Source organism: Ursus americanus, chromosome 15 (assembly GCF_024610735.1).
Source record: "Ursus americanus isolate L20-20 chromosome 15, mUrsAme1.1.p, whole genome shotgun sequence".
Lineage (NCBI taxonomy): Eukaryota > Metazoa > Chordata > Mammalia > Carnivora > Ursidae > Ursus > Ursus americanus.
The window spans coordinates 24459576-24482690 of record NC_142141.1 but is presented as its reverse complement, the minus strand read 5'-3'; the positions used below and the strand labels follow the sequence as shown (position 1 = coordinate 24482690).

At 57.8% G+C, this 23115-nt stretch overlaps 1 protein-coding gene across 2 annotated transcripts; it reads left to right on the top strand.

Annotated features, from left to right (window-relative positions):
* The first annotated feature begins 6048 nt into the window (after window positions 1-6048).
* Window positions 6049-22872, top strand: SLC6A7 (solute carrier family 6 member 7). Of its 2 annotated transcripts, XM_045815345.2 has the most exons (14): window positions 6049-6202; window positions 10901-11084; window positions 12699-12830; window positions 13010-13244; window positions 13691-13829; window positions 14566-14700; window positions 15751-15854; window positions 15984-16108; window positions 16768-16880; window positions 17083-17214; window positions 17674-17773; window positions 17968-18068; window positions 18609-18776; window positions 22115-22872. In XM_045815345.2, the coding sequence occupies exons 1-14, from the start codon at window positions 6170-6172 to the stop codon at window positions 22322-22324; spliced, it is 1911 nt and encodes a 636-aa protein (XP_045671301.1). In that variant the 5' UTR covers window positions 6049-6169; the 3' UTR covers window positions 22325-22872. The 2 variants fall into 2 exon arrangements, with proteins under 2 accessions (XP_045671301.1, XP_087723985.1); XM_087867859.1 differs by lacking the exon at window positions 16768-16880 and having other exon boundaries at window positions 6103-6202.
* The last annotated feature ends 243 nt before the right edge of the window (window positions 22873-23115 follow it).

Sequence of the window (23115 nt, the reverse complement as noted above, 5' to 3'; positions counted from 1 at the left end):
AAGGGTGGGAGGCCGCTGGAGGGACTGGACTGACTCAGGAGAAAGGAGCTAGAGCTGAGAGAAGACAGAATGCTTGCAGCCAATGACCCGAGGGGAAGGGATGAGTTCAGCTCCCCCCTGCCTCTTCCTGCAGCCTCACCTCCAGCTGTCCCCATCACAAATTACCCTGACCCCTCTCCAGGCCCGATGCAAAGCACAAAGCCCACAAGACTGGACCAGAGCAAGAAGTTCTAATGACCGTCCCCTCCGGTCTGCAGAGCCATATGCCCCCACTAGCATTCTCAGTGGGGCCTCCAAACGGGGACAGGCAGGAGGGCCAGAGGGAGGGGTCCACCTGCCTAGTTTCTGTACCCCACTAAGGTGTCCCATAGGGCCCAGGCCCCAGGGAGTCCCCGGGGGACTTGCTCTGGACCAAGCGGAGCTCACAGCTGGGCGAGTGTGTACAGAGAGCGGAATCTCTTGGATGCAGCCTCAAGAATAAATTTTTTTTTCTCTTTTAAAAAACAAGTATAAAAATCATTCATACCCAGCATGAAAGGAAGCTGCTAAAGCAGTATAAACCACCCCCACGTTCCCTAGTTGCACGTTCCCCTCCAGCCTCTGTAGGTCTCTAACAAGATCACCTTTAAAAGGCGTTTGAAAGATCAAACCAGGACATCGTTAGAATAGGTCTATGAGACGATGTAAAATTGTGAAGCCATTTTGTAAGCAGAATCATCGACCCGATATATCATTTTTTAAAAAATTTTCAAGCACTTTCAGCTCACATTTTTTACTCAACAGCTGAGATTCATTGGGCACCCCCATGTGCCAGGCATGGCCGAACCCAGGGAATGCATAGTCCTTGCCCCACAGAAGTTCCCAGTTGGAGCTCTGCTCTGGGCAGCAAAGGAACAGAGCATCCGGGGAGCCCAGAGTGGGCTCCCAGGTTATGGCAGTAGGTCTGGAAGGCTTCCTGGAGGAGGTGATGTTTGAAGGTAGGTGCTGTCAGGCCAACAAAGGAGGAATGGTAAAAAAGAATATGAACAATAGAACCTAAAATGTGATGTTTTAAAACTCCTGAGGAAAGCTACTGTTCGCAAGTCCCTTCCAGAGGTGGGCACGAGTCTGCCACCTGGGGCCTTTGCTCCCGAGAAGGCTCTGGTGCCAGCTGCCTGCCCCTCTGTTTACTGTTCTGGGATGTGGCCCAGCCATAAAAAAGTGTGCGTAGCCTGCCTGCCTGCCCTTTGCTCCTGGGACTCATGACAACTACACACAAGGTGGATCCGGTCCCCACACGAGCCCCTGAAGAGCAGCCGGCTCTTCTCTCTCTCCTCCTGCTGGTGGCCAGGGAGACCCCGTAGCTTCCCTGACAATGGTGGGCATCTACGGCCGAGGGGGGGGGGGAGCAAGGTGGCGCCAGGGAAAGGACTATGGTTCCAAGAGCAGAGGAAGAGCGTTGGCGGGAGGCGGGCTGGCAGTGAGTGCATACAGCGTTCTGAGCTTCAAAAATATTTGCTGTATGACCCCGGGTTAACTGCTTCCCTTCTCTGGGCCCTATTTCCCCATCTGTAAAACTGAGGAGTTTGTTTACCGAAAAGAAATGTGACTCAGGTCCAGTAAGTTTGGGAAGTCCTGCAGACTCAACCCTTCTCTGAGAGTCCCAGGGCTACATTAACACATCAAAGGCTCTGACAAGTCCCGCAGCAAAGAAGCCCCTTGAATGTTCTTTAATCCAGCATTCTCCATGCTTTGCTACCCGGGAGCCCCCTATGAGCACCTGCCAACGCCCCAGCGAACACCACGTGCTCCGGAGTGTGGGGATGCCGCGGGGCGGGGGGGACTCAACATTCGGCAGCAGGCTCCAGGGTCAGATGGCCTGGCCTCCAGTTGACGGCCTCCCAGCTCTGACACTTCAGGCAAGTCACTTGGCTTCTCTGAGCCTTGGCCTCGTCATTTGTCAAATGGAAATAAAATCCTTGAACCCATCACAGAATTGTGTTTAGCACAGGTAGGTGCTGGGTTTCAGCCACCTGCTCGCGGGGCGGTTGCCGCCCAAGAGTGAGACGCTGGCAGGTCTGCCTCCTGTTCTAACTCCCCCCCACCCCGGCCAGTACTGAGGGCAGATGGCGGCCTGGGAAGTCTGTCCCCAGCCACAGGAAAACCTCTGTCTGGCGGGAGGTCAGCAGCCGGGCCTGGCAGGCTGGGTCGGCTGCGGCTGCTGCCCACATGGGCGCTCAGGGGGCTGGGTGGCACCCACAAGTTGGGCGGGTGCTCACCTGTCAATTGGTGTCCGAGCTCCAGGAAAAAGGAAACTTTGGTCTCAAACGACTTGCAAGCTGCATCATGGGCTGCCTTGTGAATAGTGAGTTCCCTATCACTCAGAGAGTTCCCCTGGAGCCCCGGGGGTTAGGCTCAGGAAAGGGACCCCTCATGTCCTGTCAGACCCTGCAGCCCACCCAGTGCTAAGAGGTAGTCCAGCCTCCCTGTCAGGAAAGCTGCTGCTGCTTCTGTTTTACGTATGGCGATTTTACGCCGCCCTCCCCCAGGTGGTGGGCCTGAGCTGGGGCTGGAGACCAGGGGTCCAGACAAACGTCCGATATGGCTTGGCCTGGTCCTCAGAGGCCCATGGCTTGGTCAGGGCCTCTAGCAAATCAGAAACATGCACATGAGCCCTATGTTCTGCATGCAACTTCCCCCGTAGACCCCTAATGTCATGCCGAAAGCCTCAGTCCGTAGGGGAGCCAATCCTATCGACTGCCAAGGGATCGGTGCGGGCAGAGCAGAGAGGGCCACGGCTCGGCGCGAGGGGAGGATTCAGCCCAGCGTGAGGAATAGGGGAGGTCTCCTACCGCCCAGGGTACGTGTGTGTGCATGCGTGTGTAACGGGTTAGGATGGGGGCAGGAGGACTGCGGAGCTCCGAGGAAACCAGCCTGGCTCCGGGGGGATGGGGTGCCCAGCTGATGGGAGGCAGGGCCAGGGAGCAGAGCAGGCCTAGGACAGGGCGTCTTTGGAGGGCAAGCCCGTCCCAGTGCGGCTGCTCCGGAGCCACTTTCTCTGAATCATACCAGATGGACTAGCAGTCGGATTCCTCCTTTTTCACAGTCGCCACTCGCTGGTGTAACAAAACACATGCTCTGCAGCGATAAAGTCTGAACATTTTAGCAAATAAAAAATGTTTATTTATATGCTTTTAAAAATATCTCCCTATATAATAAAAGGAAGTACATTTTCATCTAACACTTTCCTTAAATCAGCACACATCTCCATTCTGGTTTGATGTGAGACCAGGAGAAATAGAGAGAGAGAGAGGTGGGAAGGGGGTAAGGGAGATAGGTTATTTACTGGTTAGGATTCCTAAGTAGTTATTCTGCCCAGTAGGACCCAAACTTGCTCTGGGATAAGGGAGAAGGAATGATGTCAAATGTGCTTGGTGGCTGAACTCGTGGCCAGTTGTATGATCATAAGACTGGGGCTTCAGTGGGCAGGTGGGCTTATGTGGACAATATCTTCTAGAAGATGTTGGGGTTTTATTTGTTTGAGGAAGACCAGACTTTTCCTGCAAGGGCTGCAGTCAGACTCGTAGATGCCAGGACTAACCCCGCCTCTGTCGCATGTAGTGATCGCGCAAGTCCTGCCTTTTCTTTCACTTTTTCCTTTCCCTTCCTTTCCTTTCCTTTCCTTTCCTTTCCTTTCCTTTCCTTTCCTTTCCTTTCCTTTCCTTTCCTTTCCTTTCCTTTCCTTTTTGTCCTGCCTTTTCTGGGCCTCAGTTTCCATATCTGAAAAGTGTGAGTCTGGACCCATTTGCACTCACAGCCCCAGTGACTGCCACTGATGTTCCATGGTCACCCCATCCAGTCCTATTCCCTCCCACTACCCCAAGGCTGGCTCCCCCCAGGGCTGAATCTGGGGGAAGCAGGCACAACTGGGAAGGGGCCATAAAGAGGCCAGTCTTCCAGGGCTCTTGAGCCAATGCCTCACCTCTATTCCCTCTTCCTGTGGTTCTCTGGACCTTCCATAGGGTCTAATGAAACCCGTATGTCTAATGACGGGGTTGTTCAGCAAAGCTGTAGCCTGTCCTGTGAGAGAAGTGGTGACAGGACCTGGGGGAGGGGCAGGGGGGTCCTGCCTGGGCCTTCTTGGATTCAGGAGCCACGGGCTTTTGCCTTCTCCAAAGCCCAGAGATTCCGCTCTGGATGGCCTTGGGTATTTCATTCCTCTGAGACGGTTCCCTCAGGCACAAAATGGGGATGCACAAACCTGTCTTCCTAGGCTGTTGGAAAGAATTACGAATTCGATATTGGATATAAGCCTTCATCCAATGAACACAGTAGCGTTTCATTTTTTTTTTTTTAAGATTTTATTTATTTATTTGACAGAGACAGCCAGCGAGAGAGGGAACACAGCAAGGGGAGTGGGAGAGGAAGAAGCAGGCTCCCAGCAGAGGAGCCTGGGATCACACCCTGAGCCGAAGGCAGATGCTTAACGACTGTGCCACCCAGGCGCCCCCACAGTAGGGTTTCATGAATGCTCCTTCCCTTCATATTCACGCCCAAAGGGCTCCTTTCTCCTGCATCTGGAGAGCCCCTTGCCTGCCCTTTGAGGCCGGGCTTAAAGGAAGGAGCAGCCGGGGGGACCTGGTGAGGAGAGGTGGGCCCAGGACTCAACCAGGCCCTTTACCAGGCCTGGGCTTCGATTTAAACCCTTCTTGCCTCCTTCCAGGCTCCAGGGGTATGAGAGACAGCAGGCCCTTATCCTCACTCTCCCCAAAGACTTCCCGTGTTGGCTGATGGTAGGGCAACCCTATGACTTAGTGTCTGAACTGGTTCACTTTTGAGTGAAAGGGGCACGAGTTACAAAGCATATGCTGTGTCCACTAGCCTATACCAGACCAATGGGTATGAACACTCGAGCTAATAATTTCCCATCCTAGTCACAGGTTCACACGGACCCTCACAACGCCCTGAGAGGTGGGACAGGCACGGCGTCTCTGATGGCTCATTTTAGAGACATGAAATGATAACATTCCTGAGGTCACACTGCTGGTGGAGAGGGACCTGTGCTCATGATCTAAGTCACAAGCCGTCACAACAGCATGGTCCCGCTTGCCCCGTCTACTCTTGCCCAAACCTCCCTGAGTCTCTTCCATCCCAGCGAAAGGAGAAATGTTCCAGACCACCAAGAAGGTCCATGAGGACTGGCTCTGTCTCTGGTCTCGCCCACCAGCTCTGTGACCTTGAGTGAGGAACTTAACCTCTCTGCTTCAGTTTTCTCATCCATGAAATAGGGATGATGCCGTCTGTCTCTCCAGGTCACTGTGTTGAAACAATAAGACCTAGCCCGGTATCTGGAATGATAAATACTGGTAGATTGGACGACTGAATACATATCTGATTCATGGCCCCTGCTCCTTTTGTGGTAGGAGTGGGCAACTCATAGTCCCTAAGTGTCAGCTGAGCCCCTACTATGTGCCAGGCCCTGTACTACATGTTTTCCGTGCACGATCTCCCCAGATTCCTCACATTACTGTAAGGGGAGTAAGATTCTTATCCCCATTTTCCAGATGAAAGGGCCTCTTTCATCTGGAAAAGCGCGGCGAGCTTAAGTAACGTGGGCAAGGTCACACAGCAAAGAAGAGGAGGCCCTGGATCGCTGAAACCCAGGACCCGGCCCTTAGTGTCCACGCACGTGGCCTGCCTCTCTCATCGCCCAGCTGGGGAAAGGGAGGCCCAGAGAGGGCAGGTTACCTGCCCAAGGTCACTCAGGAGACGGTGGCCGAGGCCTCCAGACCTCCGAGGGTTTCCGTCGCGGACCCCCCTCCTCCCGCGCTCGGGGCCCCTCCAATCGCAGCTCTGCGTGCGGGGGCGCGCGCATCCCCCGGCTGTCCGTCCGTCAGCCCGTCTGTCTGGGTGTCTCCGCGGGCGCAGCCGTGCACCCCTCCCCAGCCTCGGGGGCTGCGCAGGGAGAAGCAGGGCGTTCGCAGCGCCCAGCCCGCGCCCCACGCCCCACGCCCCACGCCCGCAGCCGACAGACGGCAGCGCCTGCGCCCGCGCCCCCACCAGCCGGTGCGCGGGAGCCGCCGGGGCAAAGTCGCGGCGGCCGGCCGGCGGCGCGATCTCTGGCTCTCTCGCTCGCTCTCTGCTCTCAGGGGAAGCCAAGCCCGCAAGCCCCGGCAACCCGCCCTCCAAGATGAAGAAGCTCCAGGGAGCTCACCAGCGCAAGGTAGGACAGGAGGACGGGGGCGCACACGGGGGCGGGGGCACACCTGAGGGAGGGGTGCAGAGGTCCGCCCCCCTCCAAGCCCCGGGAGGGTCGGAGAGGGCACCTGGACCGGCTCGGAGCTCTGGGGGAGGCCGGGCTGAGCTAGGTTGCAAGGAGGGGCGGGGTCACGGCCCTCAGGGGGTGGAGGGTGGCGACAAGGCCTTTCAAATCTGGGGGTCGGGGTGTTGTGTGATGGGGCTGGGGTTCATTGGGCCAGGTCCTTCGAACAGGTGTCTGCAGCCCCAAGAGGCATGGGGTAGGGGTGGCAGGGGCCAGGCGCCCGCCCCCTCCCAGTCCCCCACCCATTTCCCCCAGGGACTGATTGGGGCTGGGGGTGTTAGAATAGCTGAGCGCCAGCCTTGAGCTGGACTAATTTCGGGGGTGGGGGTGGGGTGCCGCCCTGGTCCTCATCCTCGCGCTCTGCACTGAAGCAGCCTCTGAGAACCAGCAGGGGGACGCTGTCTTTCCTGCCCGGCTTTTGCCCTGCGGGAGGCCACCACCTGCTTCCTCCCACCAGCTTTAGCTTTCCTGCTAAGACCCCAGGCTGCCCACCGGCAGGGCTGACAGGAGGCAAAGGCAGGGAGGAAGGAAATGGGAGACCCGAGGGATATGGGGGTGGGGTGGAAGCTGGCGTGAGAGAGGGGGCCATATCTGTGCTTCTGGAGCCCTGGGCTGAGACTGCAGCCCCTCCCCATTTCTCCTGTTAGATCTCCCAGCCAAGTACCCTGTGGGGGGGGGGCAGGGAGGGAGGGTATTGGGTCAAGTTTTCTTGCTTTGGCTTAAAAGTACGAGTCCTAGCCAAGGAGTCAGAACTCCTGGGCACTATCTCTGCAGATGTCACTTCCCCTGTGACTTTGGGCAAGTCCATTCTCTAACCGGGACTATCATTTGCCGATCCAGCTCCAGTATCAAGGCACCAAAGCAGGCCCCACTGTCCCTGAGTGGGGTGGGAGGATGTGGTGACCCCACAGAGGCTGGTAGATGCAGATGGGAGCGAGAACTCCCAGGGGCTGGTGTTACTGACCCCTCCGCCTGCCCCCCATTCAAGCCTTCTGCCCCCCGTGCAGCTGGGCGTGGAACCGCGATGATAAGTGGGTCTTTTTTATCCACTGACATGAATGACTTCTTGAGGCCATTTGTGGGTCTCTTGGGTCCTGCCTGCCGTTCTTTTCCACTCTCCTCCTCTCTCCTCTTTCCTCTCCCTCCCCACAAGAGCTCCTGCCCCTCGCTGCCACAGGGCCACACAAGTGTGTAAATGGCCGTGTTCTATAAACCCTTATCTCATGTAATCCTCCACAAATTCTAGGGGCTAGGTCTTGTTACCCCCGCTGTATAGACAAGGAGAAAGAAAACAGACATGGGGGATGCAGCTTGCTGCTTTCCTAAAGATAGGCTGAGGGACCTAGGACCACCAGGGCAGGGGTGGGGCCACCTGGCCTCAGTGTCCTCTCCCTTGGTCTCAAGGTGAAGGGGCAGGGAGGGAGGAAATGCCAGGTATCAGCAAAGGAGCAGCATTGTTCGGAGATGAGCACTGGGCTGAAAGTCAGGGGTGTGGATTCTGGTCTTGCTCTGCCCTTAACTTGCTATTTGACCTTGGACTCATCCCTTCCCCTCCCTGAAATTCAGTTTCCTCATCAGCACAATGATGAAGTTGGACTCCAGATTTCTATTGTCTCTCGCATCCTGAAGAAGGTATGAGAGCCTTGGCCTGGGGCAGGCTAACCTCTTCCAGCACCTGCCGCTGCTGGTGACCTACATCTCTTGGTCCCTAAAAGAGGGGGTGCAGGTCTGACAAACTCAGGATTATGTTCCTGCGTGACTCGGGATAGGCAGTGGGGGAATCGGGGGTGGGATCTTCACACCCAGGCGGAAGTGTGAAGCGACTCATTAAGCTTCCAACCCTGCCCCATTGATTTGGTTACTTGTCTCCCCGCCAGTCACATCCTCTCTGTGCCAGCCTCCTGGGATTCACCCCATGGTGGGGTTGGGGGCTCCAGGTGGTCTTGGGATTGGCTCATCTTTGGAGGACCCAATCCTCTGTCCCTGGAGCAGAAGCAGGCTTCCCTCTGATTGGGGGAGGTGGGGGACAGGAGAGCTGGCAGCATCCTGCTCTTGGAACTCTTGTCACCATGGAAACAGAGAGCCGGGACTGCTCTGTGAGCAGAGAAAGGGCAGCAGCTTCTCAGGAGGGATCAGAGGAACCTCATTACTGGGCCCTCCTGCCGGCTGGCCTGAACAGGGCTGGGGGGCTCACAGGGTGACCAGCCTGCCACATTACCCCGTATCAGGGGCCAGTGTCAGCTGGAGCTCACCTGGAGCTCACCTGGCAGGGAGTGATTCCAGAGGGCCGATGCTCACCCAGCTGGGGAGGAACCTTGTGGAAAGGGGCATCAGAGGGCGGGGGCGGGTTTCAGGTAGGTCTGGGGGCTGCTGCTACCCTCAGCCCAGCATGTCTGAGATCACCGCGAGCCCAATTACCGGAAAAGCGGCTTGTTCACATTATCGCCAGCATCGCCGTCACCCATAATTATGCCAGGCTGTCCTTGTTACCACTGCCCCTCTGGCCAATAGCCAGCCTCAGGCAGGATCGTTACCGTGGTCGCCACTGTCCCTGAGAGCCAACCCAAGACTGTCACCCCCACTCCACCCCCCCAAAACCCATTGCCCCGACCCTGTCACTGCGCCTGGACACCTCCATCCTATGACACCTGCACTCTTCTCCTTTCACCGTCTTTATCCCGGCAATGCTCGTAGGACAAAATCCCTGCAAAGCCTCCTCTGTCACCACCCAATTTGTGTGTAGACACCTACTTGGCTAGTGCCAGGAAGGACAATTTTAGGGGGAAAAATATCTGATCAGTAGTCGATTACCGAGTCCCCGTGCTAGAATCCGATCTGGTCTTCAACCACCACAAGTGTCTCCAACAGAGTCTCTGGTGAAGCTTGCCTCACAGACCAGCAGAGCCAGAAGACTAACAGATAGACCTACATTTCTCCGAGTAAATCTCAGCATGCTAGTTTTTTAAACCCTTTTCTTAAATAGAATTGCAGAATACTGTCTATTCTAGTCAGTCGCAGTGGGTATTGGTGCATTAAATGATCTGACAAGTCCTGCAGCAAATTATTTTGCTTTGTGTTAACCCAGTGTTCCCCAAACTTCTTTTACTCAAGAATCCTTTTCTTACACTGAGCATGTATGAACATCCCAAAGAATGTATTTTTGGAAACACTGATTTATTCAATCCCCTCAGTGTCGAGATGGGGAAACTGAGGCTCAGAAAATTCTTTCAAGTCACACCGTGAAGTGGCACAGACCTGGGACTAGAACTGTAGACTCCTGACTCCCAGTCCAGAGATATCACTGTTACCTCACAACCATTCCTCAGCAGGGGGTCCTTTCTCCTCTCTCAGAACTCTGATGTTATCGGACAGTTGGCCCTCTTTGCAGCTCCATCTTTCTCTGCCATTGGTGTGAATTTCAGAGGCAAACGGGAAGGGCATGGCTGTCCCTTTCTACTGACCCATTCCAGGAGACACACTGGGGGAACTGCTCTCTGAATTTTAGAAGGTTACCCTGGTATCTTTGGGCTTCCTTGCAGGCCCTCAGCTTGGGCAGCTCATAGACGTGCTAACTTATCCCCTAGCCAGCATTTCAAGCAGCTGGAGACTTTGGGCCTCCATTTCCCAGCCCCGGTCTGGAGGGAGAAGACCCAGTGGACTTCCCCACCCTCCTTGAATCGCAGGCAGGGATCTTGGGGACAGCCGGCTTCCGTTCCCCTCTCTGCCTGCATCTCTCCTGCAGTGACAAGAAGATTATGACTTCTGTGAGAGAGATCCGAACTCAGTAGCCTCTTCCTGCTCGTGAACAAACATTCGCAGCCCTCCATAGACCTCCTTGAGCCACCAGAGCATAAATCGAATTCCTCCCTCGGGGGAGGCCATGTTCCCTCCAAGCCCTCTTCTTTCTGTGCTGGGGGCCCCTACTTCTTCCCCTGTCCTGTGACTGCTTCTCCCAGACACCCTCCTGTCTGGCCATCTGCCCTGTAGACATGCTCCAAGCTATCTGTGTCTTTCTTAAAATACGGTGCCCGGAACAGAGTAGCAAAAGGCCAGCACTGGAGGCTGAAGACTCGGGCTTCCATGCTGGGAAGCTCTGGGTGTGAGACCTAGCTCTCCACCAGCTAACTTTATAAAACCTTGGCTCCTCTCTGAGCCTCAGTGGTCCTCGTGATTGAAACGGCGCTTAGACAAGTACTTAGCTCATAGGGTTGTTTTGAGAATGAAATCAGGTAAAACGTTTAGTGCACTGAGCACATAATAAGAGCTCAAGACATGGTAACTATTATTAAGGTCGTCGTCATCGTCGTCATCAACCTAGGACCACCCCTTGATTTGACCTCTGTGTTAACCAAACTGAGATCAAGGTGGCTTTCTTAGCGCCTGAGCCACCCTGCTGGCCTCCTAAGTTTGGAGTGACCAGCCACCCCAAGGAGCTCCTGCATATGACATGTCAGCCCAGGTAAGGGCAGTTGATTTTTCTCAACCCATAGAGTATCTTTGCATTCAGCCCTGTTGGATTTCATCTTCTTATTTTGGGGGTGGGGTGGGCTGTATCACAGTTCCAACCTGGCCTCACCTCTTAGTCTCTTTTACTGGCAGCCCATTACCCCAGACCTGCTGATGACCCCCAGTGACCAGGGCGATGTCGACCTGGACGTGGATTTTGCCGCAGACCGGGGGAACTGGACGGGCAAGCTGGACTTCTTGCTGTCCTGCATCGGCTACTGCGTGGGCCTGGGCAACGTCTGGCGTTTCCCCTACCGGGCCTACACCAACGGCGGAGGTAGGGGCCGGGGGCCTGTTGGAGGGGTGTGTAGGCTAGCAGGCCAAGGCTTGGAGAGGACTGAGGTTTTCAGTGGCCTTGGACACCATCTCCTATGTGGCCTTGAGCAGGATTCACTGAAAGCAGTGACATGGGGCCAGGAGAAGTGAGCTCTCTCTGCCTTGTCTTTTTTCCTCACCCAAACCCTTCCTTCCTCTCTCGTGCCCAGCGTGGATACCTCCTCACCTGTCCGCTGAAGCCTAGGCACTTCCCGGGCCCTGAGTGATGGGCAGAGAAGCTGTCTCTGCTTCATGACAGCAGGCTGTACCTGCCTGGCAGTGACCACCATGCTCTCCAAGTTCTCCCATCCCCCCTCCTCCCCGCCCCCTCCAGGACCTCGCCCCACCAGTCCTTCCCACTTGTGAATCTTTGATCTGTCCTCCTCTCCTGGTTCCTTCCATTCAAACTACAAACACGAAGCCTGTCCCATCTTCAACAAATCCTCTGTTGTCCCTGCTTCGCCATCAAGTGACTGTTCTGAGTCTCATTGACAATAGCTGGGGTTGAGCACTGGCCATCGGCCAGCCCCAGGCCTTTAACCCTGATGACAGCCCTCCTGGGTGGGCACGGTTGTCCTGACGTGACAGCCAGGGCTCGGAGAGGCCAGGTTCCTTGTCCAAGGTTTCCCGGTGGCCGACCCAACATTCCACCTCCAGGACTACCTTCTCTAGAGCTGGTGTGGCCCCCGCCCACCCTCGAAGCCTCCTCCCGTCTCTGCCAAGCTCGTGCAAGAGGCACCTATTGGCAGAGCGGCAGAAATCCAAACAGGAGGGGATGAGGCGAGGATAACATGAATTGCCGTGGCCGGGAAGCGTGGGACTGGAGCTGGCCTTTGATGCTCTAGGAACTCCATAATGGCCACGGTTCGTCGGCTCTCCCTTTCCCTGGCTCCCAGTTGTGTTTCTCTCAGGGTGCTGTCCTCATTTTCTCCTGTGACCGGCTCCCTCCTTGCAGTGGGTGGGGGATGGCCACAGACAGCTCTATGGTGACTTGAGCCTCAGAGCTGTTCCCTCTGGGTGCGGCTGTAGAGGACCGCAGGGAGGGCCTCTAACTGGCCGGCCTTGGGAGCTGTGCCCCAAGGGGGTAGGGCGGCTGGTGTGACTGACAGCCCTTCCAGAGCCCTGCAGGGGTGGGCAGTCTTCTAAAGGAGCTGGCTGTCAATAGGGGAAGCAAATGGGGAGGGATATTGGGCACATGGGACCGCTGGTGGCAGCCAGAAGCGAGTAAGGTAGCAGAGACCACACACAGGGAGGTAGATTGGGGCCAGATCCCGAGGGCATTCCAGAAGTTTACACTTTCTCCGGCAGGGAATTCACTCATCTATTCCTTCATTCACTCAGCGTTTGCTCTGAGCCCAGCCCTGCTTGGGGACTGGGGCTGCACAGGAGGGTAAAGCCCACCAGCCCCCGTAGCCCTCCGTGGTCTGGTGTAAAAGGCCGTCCCAATCCACAGGTGAAGTGCTCCATGGGGTCGCAGGTGTCTGCCATCAGGAGAGGGGCGGGGCTGGAGCTGGGCTTTAGGGGAGCCGACCCACCTGCGACCTTCCCCCACCAACCGCCCTCCTCCTCCGCGCAGGCGCCTTCCTCGTGCCCTACTTCCTCATGCTGGCCATCTGTGGCATCCCCCTCTTCTTCCTCGAGCTCTCTCTGGGCCAGTTCTCCAGCCTGGGACCCCTGGCCGTCTGGAAAATCAGCCCCCTCTTCAAAGGTGAGGCCTCCTAGTCCCGGCAGGGGCCTGGGCCCGGGGGAGGCAGGGAGGTTGCCCGCATGCCCCAGCCTCTGGGCAGAGGGGGAAGTGAAGCCCGGAGAGGGGCTGGCTTCCGGAGGCGGCGCAGCCTGGCCCACAGGGAGGCTCGAGCTGAGGGCGCCGCCTCTCCCCACGCCCAGGGGCCGGCGCGGCCACGCTGCTCATCGTGGGCCTGGTGGCCATCTACTACAACGCGATCATCGCCTACGTCCTCTTCTACCTCTTCGCCTCCCTCACCAGCAGCCTGCCCTGGGAGCACTGTGGCAACTGGTGGAACACGGACCTCTGCCTTGAGCACAGAGGCTCCAAGGACGGCAACGGGGCCCTGCCCCTCAACCTCACCAGCACCGTCAGCCCCAGCGAGGAGTACTGGAGGTCAGGCCACCAGCGGCCCAGTGGCCGTCTGGGAGGGCCCCCGAGCTGCTGGGGACAGGAGGAGGCAGGAATGGGCCGGCGTCCCCGGGGGGGCTCAGCGTGCACCCGGAAGGCTGAGTCCAGGGGCTGGTGTCAGGTGGACCCTGGGTTCTAATCCCAGCTCTTCACTGACCCGCTGTGTGACCTTACACAATGCACTGGGCTTCTGGTGCTTTCTCTTCGAAGTGGGCACGGTAATAGCATTCGGAGGGTCATTGCGGGGATTAAGGGAAGGAAGGTGTCAATTGTGCCACCAGCCTATTGCAGAATCAAACTCAGTGAATGCCAGCCGGTAATCGTGACGCTGACGCCGCCAGTAATCGTAACCTGGCTGGCCACAGCTTTACGCCCTGCCCGCGGAGTGTGGCAGGGGGACCGGAGGACACTCAACTCTTCATCGCCCACAGCCGCTACGTCCTCCACATCCAAGGCAGCCGGGGCATTGGCAGCCCTGGGGGGATCCGCTGGAACCTGTGCCTCTGTCTGCTGCTGGCCTGGGTCATCGTGTTCCTCTGTATCCTCAAGGGCGTGAAGTCCTCGGGCAAGGTGAGGCCTGCGAGGTCCTAGAGGCCTGAGGGGCTGGGAGGGGTGAGGGCTTCCTGGAGGAGGCGGCAGGGCAGGGCCTGAGCCTGAGAGGATGAAAAGATGTCAGTGGGGAGGAGGTTGGGGGTAGGAGTGGGGGTGGGGGCCGGAGGCACCGCCCGGAGAAAGAGGTGGAGGTAAGGATGGACGGTGGCCAGGCTGGTTCACCAGACCGGAAACTGGCCAAGGACAGGACCTCTCTGTTACTCAAGTTTGTACCCTGGCCCAGTGCTTGGCGCTTTGAGGAGGCTCCATGAGTGTTTGTTGAATGCTTGGAAGGTGGGTCTGTGAGTCAGGATGGAGGGGGCTCTGGGAATGCTCAGTGGCAGGTGACCACGCAGGGTGGGTTACATGGGCTGGGGGCGAGGGGAGTGGACCCAGGGAGGGGGAGACTCTCATCGACCCTAGGCAGGGCCTCCAAGCAGGGGCCGAGGGTGGCCCGGAGCGGGGCGCAGCGGAGCTGGAGGGGGTGGATGGGCTGGGGACGCCTTGGGAAGCAGTGACGGGACTTAAATGAGGGATCCACGTGCGGAGGAAGGGAGGCGGGGAGGGCAAGAGAAGTATCATGGATGATGGGTGTTCTCAGCTTGGCCTCCCCAAAGGTTGGGGAGGCGAGTTAGGTAAGATGGGGACTTCTGGAAGAGGAGCCGGGTGGAAGGAAGGTCACCCCTGCCTTCCATCCCCACTTACCACGTCACAGGTGGTGTATTTCACGGCCACGTTCCCCTACCTCATCCTGCTCATGCTGCTGGTCCGAGGAGTCACCCTCCCGGGGGCCTGGAAGGGCATCCAGTTCTATCTCACCCCCCAGTTCCACCACCTGTTGTCTTCCAAGGTGAGGCCCTCAGGGCTGAGGTGCAGAGGGAGGGGTCAGGCCTGAGCCAGGGAATAGAAGGAGGAGGGCTCCCTGGGGAAAAGAAGGGCAATGGGTAGGAATCCTCCCTGTGGCGGGCCTCCCGTACCAGATCCTGTGCTCAACACTCTAAGTCTTTTTCATTTCTTATTCTTCACCGTCCTACAAAGTAGACATTATTCTGAGGTGCCTGGCTGGCTCAGTCAGAGGAGTGTGCGACTTCTGATCTCGAGGCCATGAGTTTGAGCCCCACATTGCGTGTAGAGCTTACTAAGAAAAATAAACATTAAAAAAAGGTAGACATTATTCTCCCGTTTTACAGATGAAGAAACTGAGGCCCGAAAGAGTGATAAGCTTAAGATCACATGGCTAGGGGGCGGCAGAGCTGGAATTCCAACCCAGATCTGTCTGACTCCAGACCCCAAGGAGGGCATTAGTATGACAGAAACAGTGGTGCCGACAGCTAAATTTCTTATTAGCAGCTTATAAGCTGCTGACTGCGTAACCCTAGCACTTGGCACGTAGGTAGTCATTAGTCCTTACCACCACCCTGTGAGGGAGCTACTGTTCCTATCCCTGCATGACAGAGGAGGGACCCGAGGATCAGAGAGGTGATGTGGCTTGCCTAGGCCATACAGCCACAAAGTGGGGGAGCTGGAATCAAATCCAGGTCCCTCCAACTCCAGGGAGGAAGTAAAGGGGTTCCACGGGCTTGTTGTCAATAAGGATCTACTGGAAATTTACATAAGACACTACTTCCTTCAGAATCCGATAAGCTTAGCCATCATCTAGATCCTGGATAGGGAAACTGAGAGGGAAAGGGACTTACCCGAGTCCCGCCGTGTAAGTGCTCGAACAGGGTTTGCTCCCAGCCCATGTCACTTTGAGCCAGGCTCTCCACCACGCTGTCCCTGGACCTGTGGACTAGCTCCCACCCCACCTCCTCCCTCCTCTTTCCTTGGCCCTCTGGACAGGGCCGTGGTGTGCCAGCCCCTTGTCTTTGCTCTCCACCTGCGTCCTTCCCTGCCACAGGTGTGGGTCGAAGCCGCTCTTCAGATCTTCTACTCCCTGGGTGTGGGCTTCGGGGGTCTCCTCACCTTTGCCTCCTACAACACGTTTCACCAGAACATCTACAGGTCAGTGCAGCCTCCCAGACCCGGGGGCCGGAGCAGGGATGAGAGTGGCCAGCCAGGGAAGGCCCTGTGGGGTGAGGGCGGGGCCAGCTTGCTCTGGCCTGGACCTGTGTGCCTGGACTTCCCCGGCAGGGACACCTTTATCGTCACTCTGGGCAATGCCATCACCAGCATCCTGGCTGGCTTCGCCATCTTCTCTGTGCTGGGCTACATGTCTCAGGAGCTGGGTGTGCCTGTGGACCAAGTAGCCAAAGCAGGTGGGCAGGCTGGCCAGTCCTGGGGCGTGAGGGTGTGTGTTGGGCACAGCCGGGGCCGGTTGAGGGAGCAAGTGTGCACCGGCCAGGTCATGGGTGGCTTCATCCAGTGCGCGTGGTCTCTGGGTGTCCAAGGGCAAAGGGGGTGGGAGGGCAAAGGAGTGTGCGTTAGCCTGTGTCTGCAGGCACGTGAATGCACGACATTGTCTTCTGTTCTGTCGCATCTTAGTGACTTGCCTTGCTTGTCCATGTGAGTCATTTCCCATGTCAGGATGTCTTGTGCAAGTGAACCGAGGGTTCAGATGGTGATGTGAATCAGGGGCTTGTGCCAGTGGACGTGTCCAAGTACGTGTGTTAGTGGGATTGTTTGTGTAAGTGATGGTATACGTAAGTGGATGCAAATGAAGTTTTAGAGTGTCTTATGTTTCTTCCTGTGCTCGCGATCAACTCACCGATTCTGTCACCCTGTGTTCCTTGAGCACCGACAGCGTACCGGCCTGGGTCCTAGGAGTTAAGTGTGGGAAGTGTGCAGTCAGGGTACATCTCTGCGTTTGTCTGAACTAGTGTGCCCACGTGGGTGGAAGCGGCTGTGTGTGTTTGAGTGTACCTGTGGGGGCCGACCTCGTGCCCCAGGCTGCTGACCCTTTGTGCCCTCGGCCCAGGCCCCGGCCTGGCCTTTGTCGTCTACCCACAGGCCATGACCATGCTGCCTCTGTCGCCTTTCTGGTCCTTCCTTTTCTTCTTTATGCTCCTGACTCTTGGCTTGGATAGCCAGGTGAGCTTTGTCTGAGCCAGTGGGCCCCTTGCGGGGCGTGTGCGCGTGTGTGTGTCCATGTATGACGTGTGTCTGTGTGTCTGTGCGTGCATCTGTGTGTATGGCGTAGCTGTGTGTCTGTGTGTGGTGTATCTCTGTGTGAGTTTGCGTGTCTGTGCACATGTGTCTGTGAATTCTGACCCCCCCCCCCCGCTCCCCCCAGTTTGCCTTCCTGGAGACCATTGTGACAGCTGTGACAGACGAGTTCCCATACTACCTGCGGCCCAAGAAGGCTGTGTTCTCGGGGCTCATCTGCGTGGCCATGTACCTGATGGGGCTGGTCCTCACCACCGACGTGAGTGCCGCTGCAGGGACGGAGGGCCGCCAGGGGGCGGAGGCCAGGCCAGGCGCCTGCCCCAATATCTGACTATTCCCTGGGCTACCTGCTGCTTCCTCATTGGGAGGAAGCCAGCCCACCCCAGGCCCTCTACCCAAGGGCAGCTTGGCCTATGACCCAGAATCCTGGCTTCAAAGTAGAGAAGACCTGGCTTCAAGCCTGGCTCCTGCACTTACGGGTTGACCTCAGGACAAGTGGCTTCGCCTTCCCCAGCCTGTTTTCCCACCAATAAAATGTGAGGCTCCAATAGGATGATGTGCGTAAAGGGCTCGGCAGGTAGGCAGCGGTCACATGGTCATCATCCTGCTGTCACCACCATCCTGGCTGCTTCCTGCCCGCCTCCTGCCTGGAGACAGGGGTGGCACTGGGGAACAAGACTGTGGTGAGGGAATCCCAGCGCTGTGACTTGTGTTCCAGGGAGGCATGTACTGGCTGGTGCTTCTGGACGACTACAGCGCCAGCTTCGGGCTCATGGTGGTGGTGGTCACCACGTGCCTCGCCGTCACCAGGGTGTATGGTGAGAGGGGCCGTGGGAGAGGGAGCTGACGTTCCCCACAGGGGGAGGATGGGTGTCTACACTCGAGTCCCCCTGCCCTGGGTCCCTGGTCCCAAGGGCCAGGGTCTCCAGTGGGGGCAGTGGGGGTGGAGGGGGTGCTGCTGGTGCTTGTGGGAGGTGCTGGCGGGGCCACTCTCCTCCCCTCCCCTGTGCAGGCATCCAGCGGTTCTGCCGGGACGTCCACATGATGCTGGGCTTCAAGCCGGGCCTCTACTTCAGGGCCTGCTGGCTGTTCCTGTCCCCGGCCACTCTCCTGGTAACCGGTGGGAAGGAGGGATGGGACCCAGGGCTGAGAATAGCGTCGCCCTCTGAGCATGCAGGCCGGCAGGGCTGCCCCGGCCCAGAGTGGGCCAGTGTCAGAGCTGAGGGCGGGGCGGGCACCAGGATCTGGGCCTACTCCCCTGCGCCCCGATGCCCCCAGCTTCTGTAGCTGTGCTGGGCCTAGCCCCAAGTGTGGTTAGCAAAATGAGTGGGGCTTTTCCAGGCCTCAGGGCCTTAGGGCTGGGGCTTTAGGCTGGTATGTTGGTGCATGGCTGTGTTTTCTCAGCCTTGGAATTGGAGTTCAGGCACAGGCTGTCTCAGGAACTGGGTGCTTCCGAGCTGGGCTGTCCCAGGCCTCACAAAGGCTCCGGGGATGAGCCGTCTCCGGTTCTACATGGCTTAGGACTGGGTTATCTCTGACCCTGGGCGGCTCTGGGCTGAGCTCTCTCAGGCCTCCAGGGAGCTCAGACCTGGGCCGGCCTAAGCCCTGGGGCCTGCCCAAAGCCCGCTGTGATGCTGGGGCCGCCACCTGCAGGCCCTGCTGGTGTACAGCATCGTCAAGTACCAGCCCTCAGAGTATGGCAGCTACCGGTTCCCGGCCTGGGCCGAGCTGCTGGGCATCCTGATGGGCCTGCTGTCCTGCCTCATGATCCCCGCCGGCATGCTGGTGGCTGTGCTTCGGGAGGAGGGCTCGCTCTGGGAGGTAAGTCTGGCCCGCCCTCATCTGCCCCCGGCCTTCCTGACCCCGGGCCCTGCCCTGGGCCCACTTACTAGAACAGAAAACATCTGCCCCAGCACCTTACCCAGGGCCTCACAGCCTTTTCCAACCAGTAGCCTGGACTATGACTCCTCTCAGACCTGCTTGCGGTAAGGCAGGCTCAGGGGGCTTCGGGTCCTGCCCTGTGGCCCCTAGCACCATGGGAGGCCTCTGAGGGGTGCGCACAACCCAAAGACCCCTGGTATCGGCCAGTGCCCACATGTCTTGGGGAGAGGACAAGGGAATGGTCCCGGGTCCTACTGTGAGTCGGGCAGGGGTCAGGACTTAACTCTGGTCACCAGCCCGAAGTTTCCCTGTGGGAACTCAGGGTCAGAAGGCAAGATTGAGGGACCCCAGAGGGTGGGCTGCAGCCCATGTGTGACCCGGGAATGGGCTGATGGTGGGAGCCCTGCCCACGCCAGGCTTTGTGAAGAGATCCAGAAAGCAGAGACTGCAAGCTGTTTGAGCGTGGGAGCCGCAGTCTCAAAAGAGGGGAGTGGGCCAGTGGGTGTGTGGTGAGGCTGTGTGACCACTGCAATGTTCGGCCCCTCTCTGAGTCTCACTGCACTCTCTGTACTTCTGAGGCCATGGGTGTGGAGTCCCTCTGGTGGGAAGAGGCTGTCACAGTGAGCAGAGCTGAGTGAGACTGCTAGGTACCCTGGAGAGAACCTAGGGACCCCGACACATAGCCCATATATCCCATCAGGGATAATGCCGGAGCCAGCTGCTACTCGCTCATGAGAGCTAATCATTAAATATTCAGGGATGCTGTGAGCTGGTTCTTAAATCATTGATAACTTGAAATCGACCTTGATGGGAACGTTTATACCACTGGAACTGGCTACAAATCAAGCCTCCTGCACCCCTCAATCTGTTTGCCAGCACCTTACTGCTCCCATTCCCCACACAGCTCCCCTGTGCCCTCAGGTGTCCCTCACCCCCCTTCATACCTGCACCTGGAGAGAGGCTCAGAGCAGACAGGGGTTGTGGCCGCAGCACCCAGACCACAGGGCCGTCCTGGAGTCCAGCCACTGCTCTGGTTCCAGCCGCTGTGTGACTGCGGCAAAGCCCTGGCCTTCTCTCAACCTCGGGAGCCCCACCTGTACGGCTTGAGGAAACTTGTCTCCTTGCTTGAGAGCCAAGGTGTCCGCAAAGGAAAGGAGGAGAGGGGTGTTGCTCAGGGTAGAAGGCTCCAGCCCCCTGGAAGTTCGTGGTTCCCAAGCCTTGCTACGCTTCCCTCTTGCCCTGCTGCTGCAGCCGCCAACAGCCAGGCAAAGGGCCGTGTTGTTGGGTGGGGGGCACTGCAGATGAGTCCTTGTCCAGCTCCCGAGTACCACCTTCAGAGACCAGGGCTTCCGGCACTGACACACTAGGTGGAATCCGGGGTCTGCCTTTTGCCAGCTGTGTGACCCTAAGCGAGTTAATGCACCTCTCTGAATGCTGCTTTTCTCTGTCCTGAAAGTGAGGACAGTGATCCCTCCCCTAAGGGTTGCTGTGAGAAGAAAAGAAGCTCATCCATGTTGTGAGAACTGTGAAGGGCAGAAAAACAGAGTCTTTTAAGTTTAGGATGGAGTCAGACTGCGTGGGTTCAAATCCCAGCATCACCACTTGTCACCCGCGTGACCTTGGCCAAGTTGACAAACCTTGCCGAACTTTACTTCCAGATAATATCTGTGGGGGTGGAGGGTGAAAGTCCTAATGTCCCTCTCACAGGGATACTGTAAGGGTTGAAGAAGCCCAACTTAGCATAGAGCTGGGACGCGGTGAATGTTTTGTTCCACATCAGGGATTCTCGTGGGGGTGATTTTGCTCTCAGAGGCCATTTGGTAGCGTCTGGAGGCATTCTGCTTGTCATAAGAGGGTAGTGTGCACAGGGGATGCTACTGGCTTCCAGGGGGAAGAGAGCAGGGATGCTGGTAAGCACCCGTCGGTGTGCAGGGAGCTCTTACACAGGGACTCTCCAGCCAAAATGTCCAGAGTACTCGGGTCGAGAAGCATTGGTCTAGGCTCCCCTGTTCAGTTGGGAACTCTAAGTCCTTGCTCTAGGGGGGCTTGGGTTTTAATGTGGGAGACAGACAATAAACACACACATAAAGGTAGTAGTAAGTGCTATATTTTAAAAAATAATAAAAAAATGAAACAAAAGCAAAGTTTAGGAATAGAGAATGATGGGAAAGTATTTTGGCCAGGGTGGCTGGGGAGACCTCTGTGAGGGGGTGACAGCTGACCCAACCGACAAGGTGATCTAGGTAGATATCTAAGGGAAGAGCATTCCGGGCAGAAGGACAATCAGCACAAAGGCCCCGAGGCAGGAGGGGCTGCCATGTCTGAAGGCCTCAAGGAGGTCGGCAAGACTGGATCAGAGCAGGTGTGGGTGGAGGGAGAGTGTCAGGAGCTGAGGTCGGGGAGGTAGACAGGGGCCAGGCCATGGAGGCCGTGGTGGGCACTTCGGCTCTTCTTTCAAGTGAAATGACCAGCCGCGGGCAGGTTTCTGAGCAGGGGGTCACCCGCTCTACAACAGTCCAGTAAGGGTCACCGTGCTCTGCGTGTGGGGCCGTGCTGGGCCCCGGGCTAAGGTCCCTGCACACGTTGTCCTCCCTGAATCTGTACCCAGGAGGCTCCACTTAATGTTGGTTGTCTCTCCTCCTCCAAGGCTCTGGGGCTCTTCTCCCCACAGGGCGCACAGAGGGCTTGGGGAATGTGGTTTGGGAAGGGAGGAACCCTAGAACGTCCAGACTTAGTCATGATCTTAGTCACCTCCCTCCTTCCATGGAAACTGGGGCTCGAGAGGGAAAGGTCAGACATCAGCGTCAGAACGAGGCCAACTAGGAGACACTTGGAGGGTCAGTGACAATCCTGCCTCAGTGCTCCCGGCTCCTGGCTCTTCGCCAAAGCTCCCAGCTGCTTAGGACTCAGCATTTAGGGGAAGGGACCCAGAGTGGCCCTGGACTGGCCGGCAGGTAATCGTAGCCTGTTCCCAGCAACCCTGCCGGTGCTCTAGCTCAGCGCCTGCTGATGACCCTACGAAGGCGTCACGGTCCCCAGGTGACAGAGGGGAAAACCGAGCGTGGAAAGCTTAAATCCCATGCCCAAAGGCCACCCAGCGTGTGAGTAGCCGAGCAGGACTCTTGTCTGGGCATGTGACTCATTCCCCTGGGGAAGCGCACTGCCCTCAGCACCCCACCCCCTGGGACTGGTGCAAGGGCTGACACAGGTGACCTGGTGAGGGCTTTGCGGGTGCCCGGCCGCCCGCCGTTGTCACTGCCGTCCTTGCTCTGCCACAGCGGCTCCAGCAGGCCAGCCGACCGGCCATGGACTGGGGCCCGTCGCTGGAGGAGAACAGGACCGGCATGTACGTGGCCACGCTGGCAGGGAGCCAGTCGCCCAAGCCCCTGGTGGTGCACATGCGCAAGTACGGGGGCGTCACCAGCTTTGAGAATGCCGCCGTCCAGGTGGACCGCGAGATCGCCGAGGAGGAGGAGTCTATGATGTGAGCCGGGAGCCAGGTGGCCAGGGGAGGCCCGGCCAGGCTGGAAGGGTAGACCTGCCCCGCGGGGTTCCGAGAGGCCCGAGGCCATGGGCGGTCGCCATGGCGATGCTTGTCCCCAGGGCAAGTCCTGTCTCGTGGCCTCTGCCTCTCCTCTGTCTACCTTCTCCCCACACGCACACACACCCACTCCAAGCTCAGTCCTCATCGTGCAGGTGGGTGAACTGAGGCCAGGGAGGAGGGACTTGCCCAAGCTCACATGGCGGAGGGCACCGGACCCCAGGCCTCCTGGCCAACCAGTTCCCTGTCTTCTGTGGCAGCCGGCATCATTCTCTCCTCTGTTCAGAGCCAGACTCCTCTCTTTTCTAGGGGAGCCTGCCCCCACACACTTTGAACAGGCAGAATCTTGAGCTGGGCAGGGACACTCCGGGTGCAGTGAGGCCCACAAGGTCCCAGGCCTTGAGGGTTAGCAAGTGAAGTGGGAGAAAAGCCCTGTGGGCTCTTTTGCCCGGGGCCAGGTTTCCTGAAGGAGGTGGGGTCTGAGGGCCCTGGAGGATGGGCAGGGTGGGAGGGAGAGAGGAAGAGGGGGCTGGGCGTGGAGGCCCCAGTGTAGCTCCAGTGCCCCCCCCAGAGAACAGGGCAGAGACCTAGGTGTTACCAGCTTACAGCAGGGTCCAGGTGGGAAGGACGACTTGGGGGGAGGGGGAGCAGGGGACAAGGGGGGGGCAGGGGTTTGCATGATCTGGTTGTGCTTTAGATAGACTATCTTTCAGGGTCAGTGTGCAGGGTGAATTAGAG

Coding starts and splice junctions, on each gene's coding strand:
- SLC6A7 (XM_045815345.2), top strand. CDS start 6,170: ATGAAGAAGCTCCAGGGAGCTCACCAGCGCAAG. Junction 12,831..13,009: donor AATCAGCCCCCTCTTCAAAG/GTGAGGCCTCCT, acceptor CCCCACGCCCAG/GGGCCGGCGCGGCCACGCTG. Junction 16,881..17,082: donor CTCTTGGCTTGGATAGCCAG/GTGAGCTTTGTC, acceptor CGCTCCCCCCAG/TTTGCCTTCCTGGAGACCAT.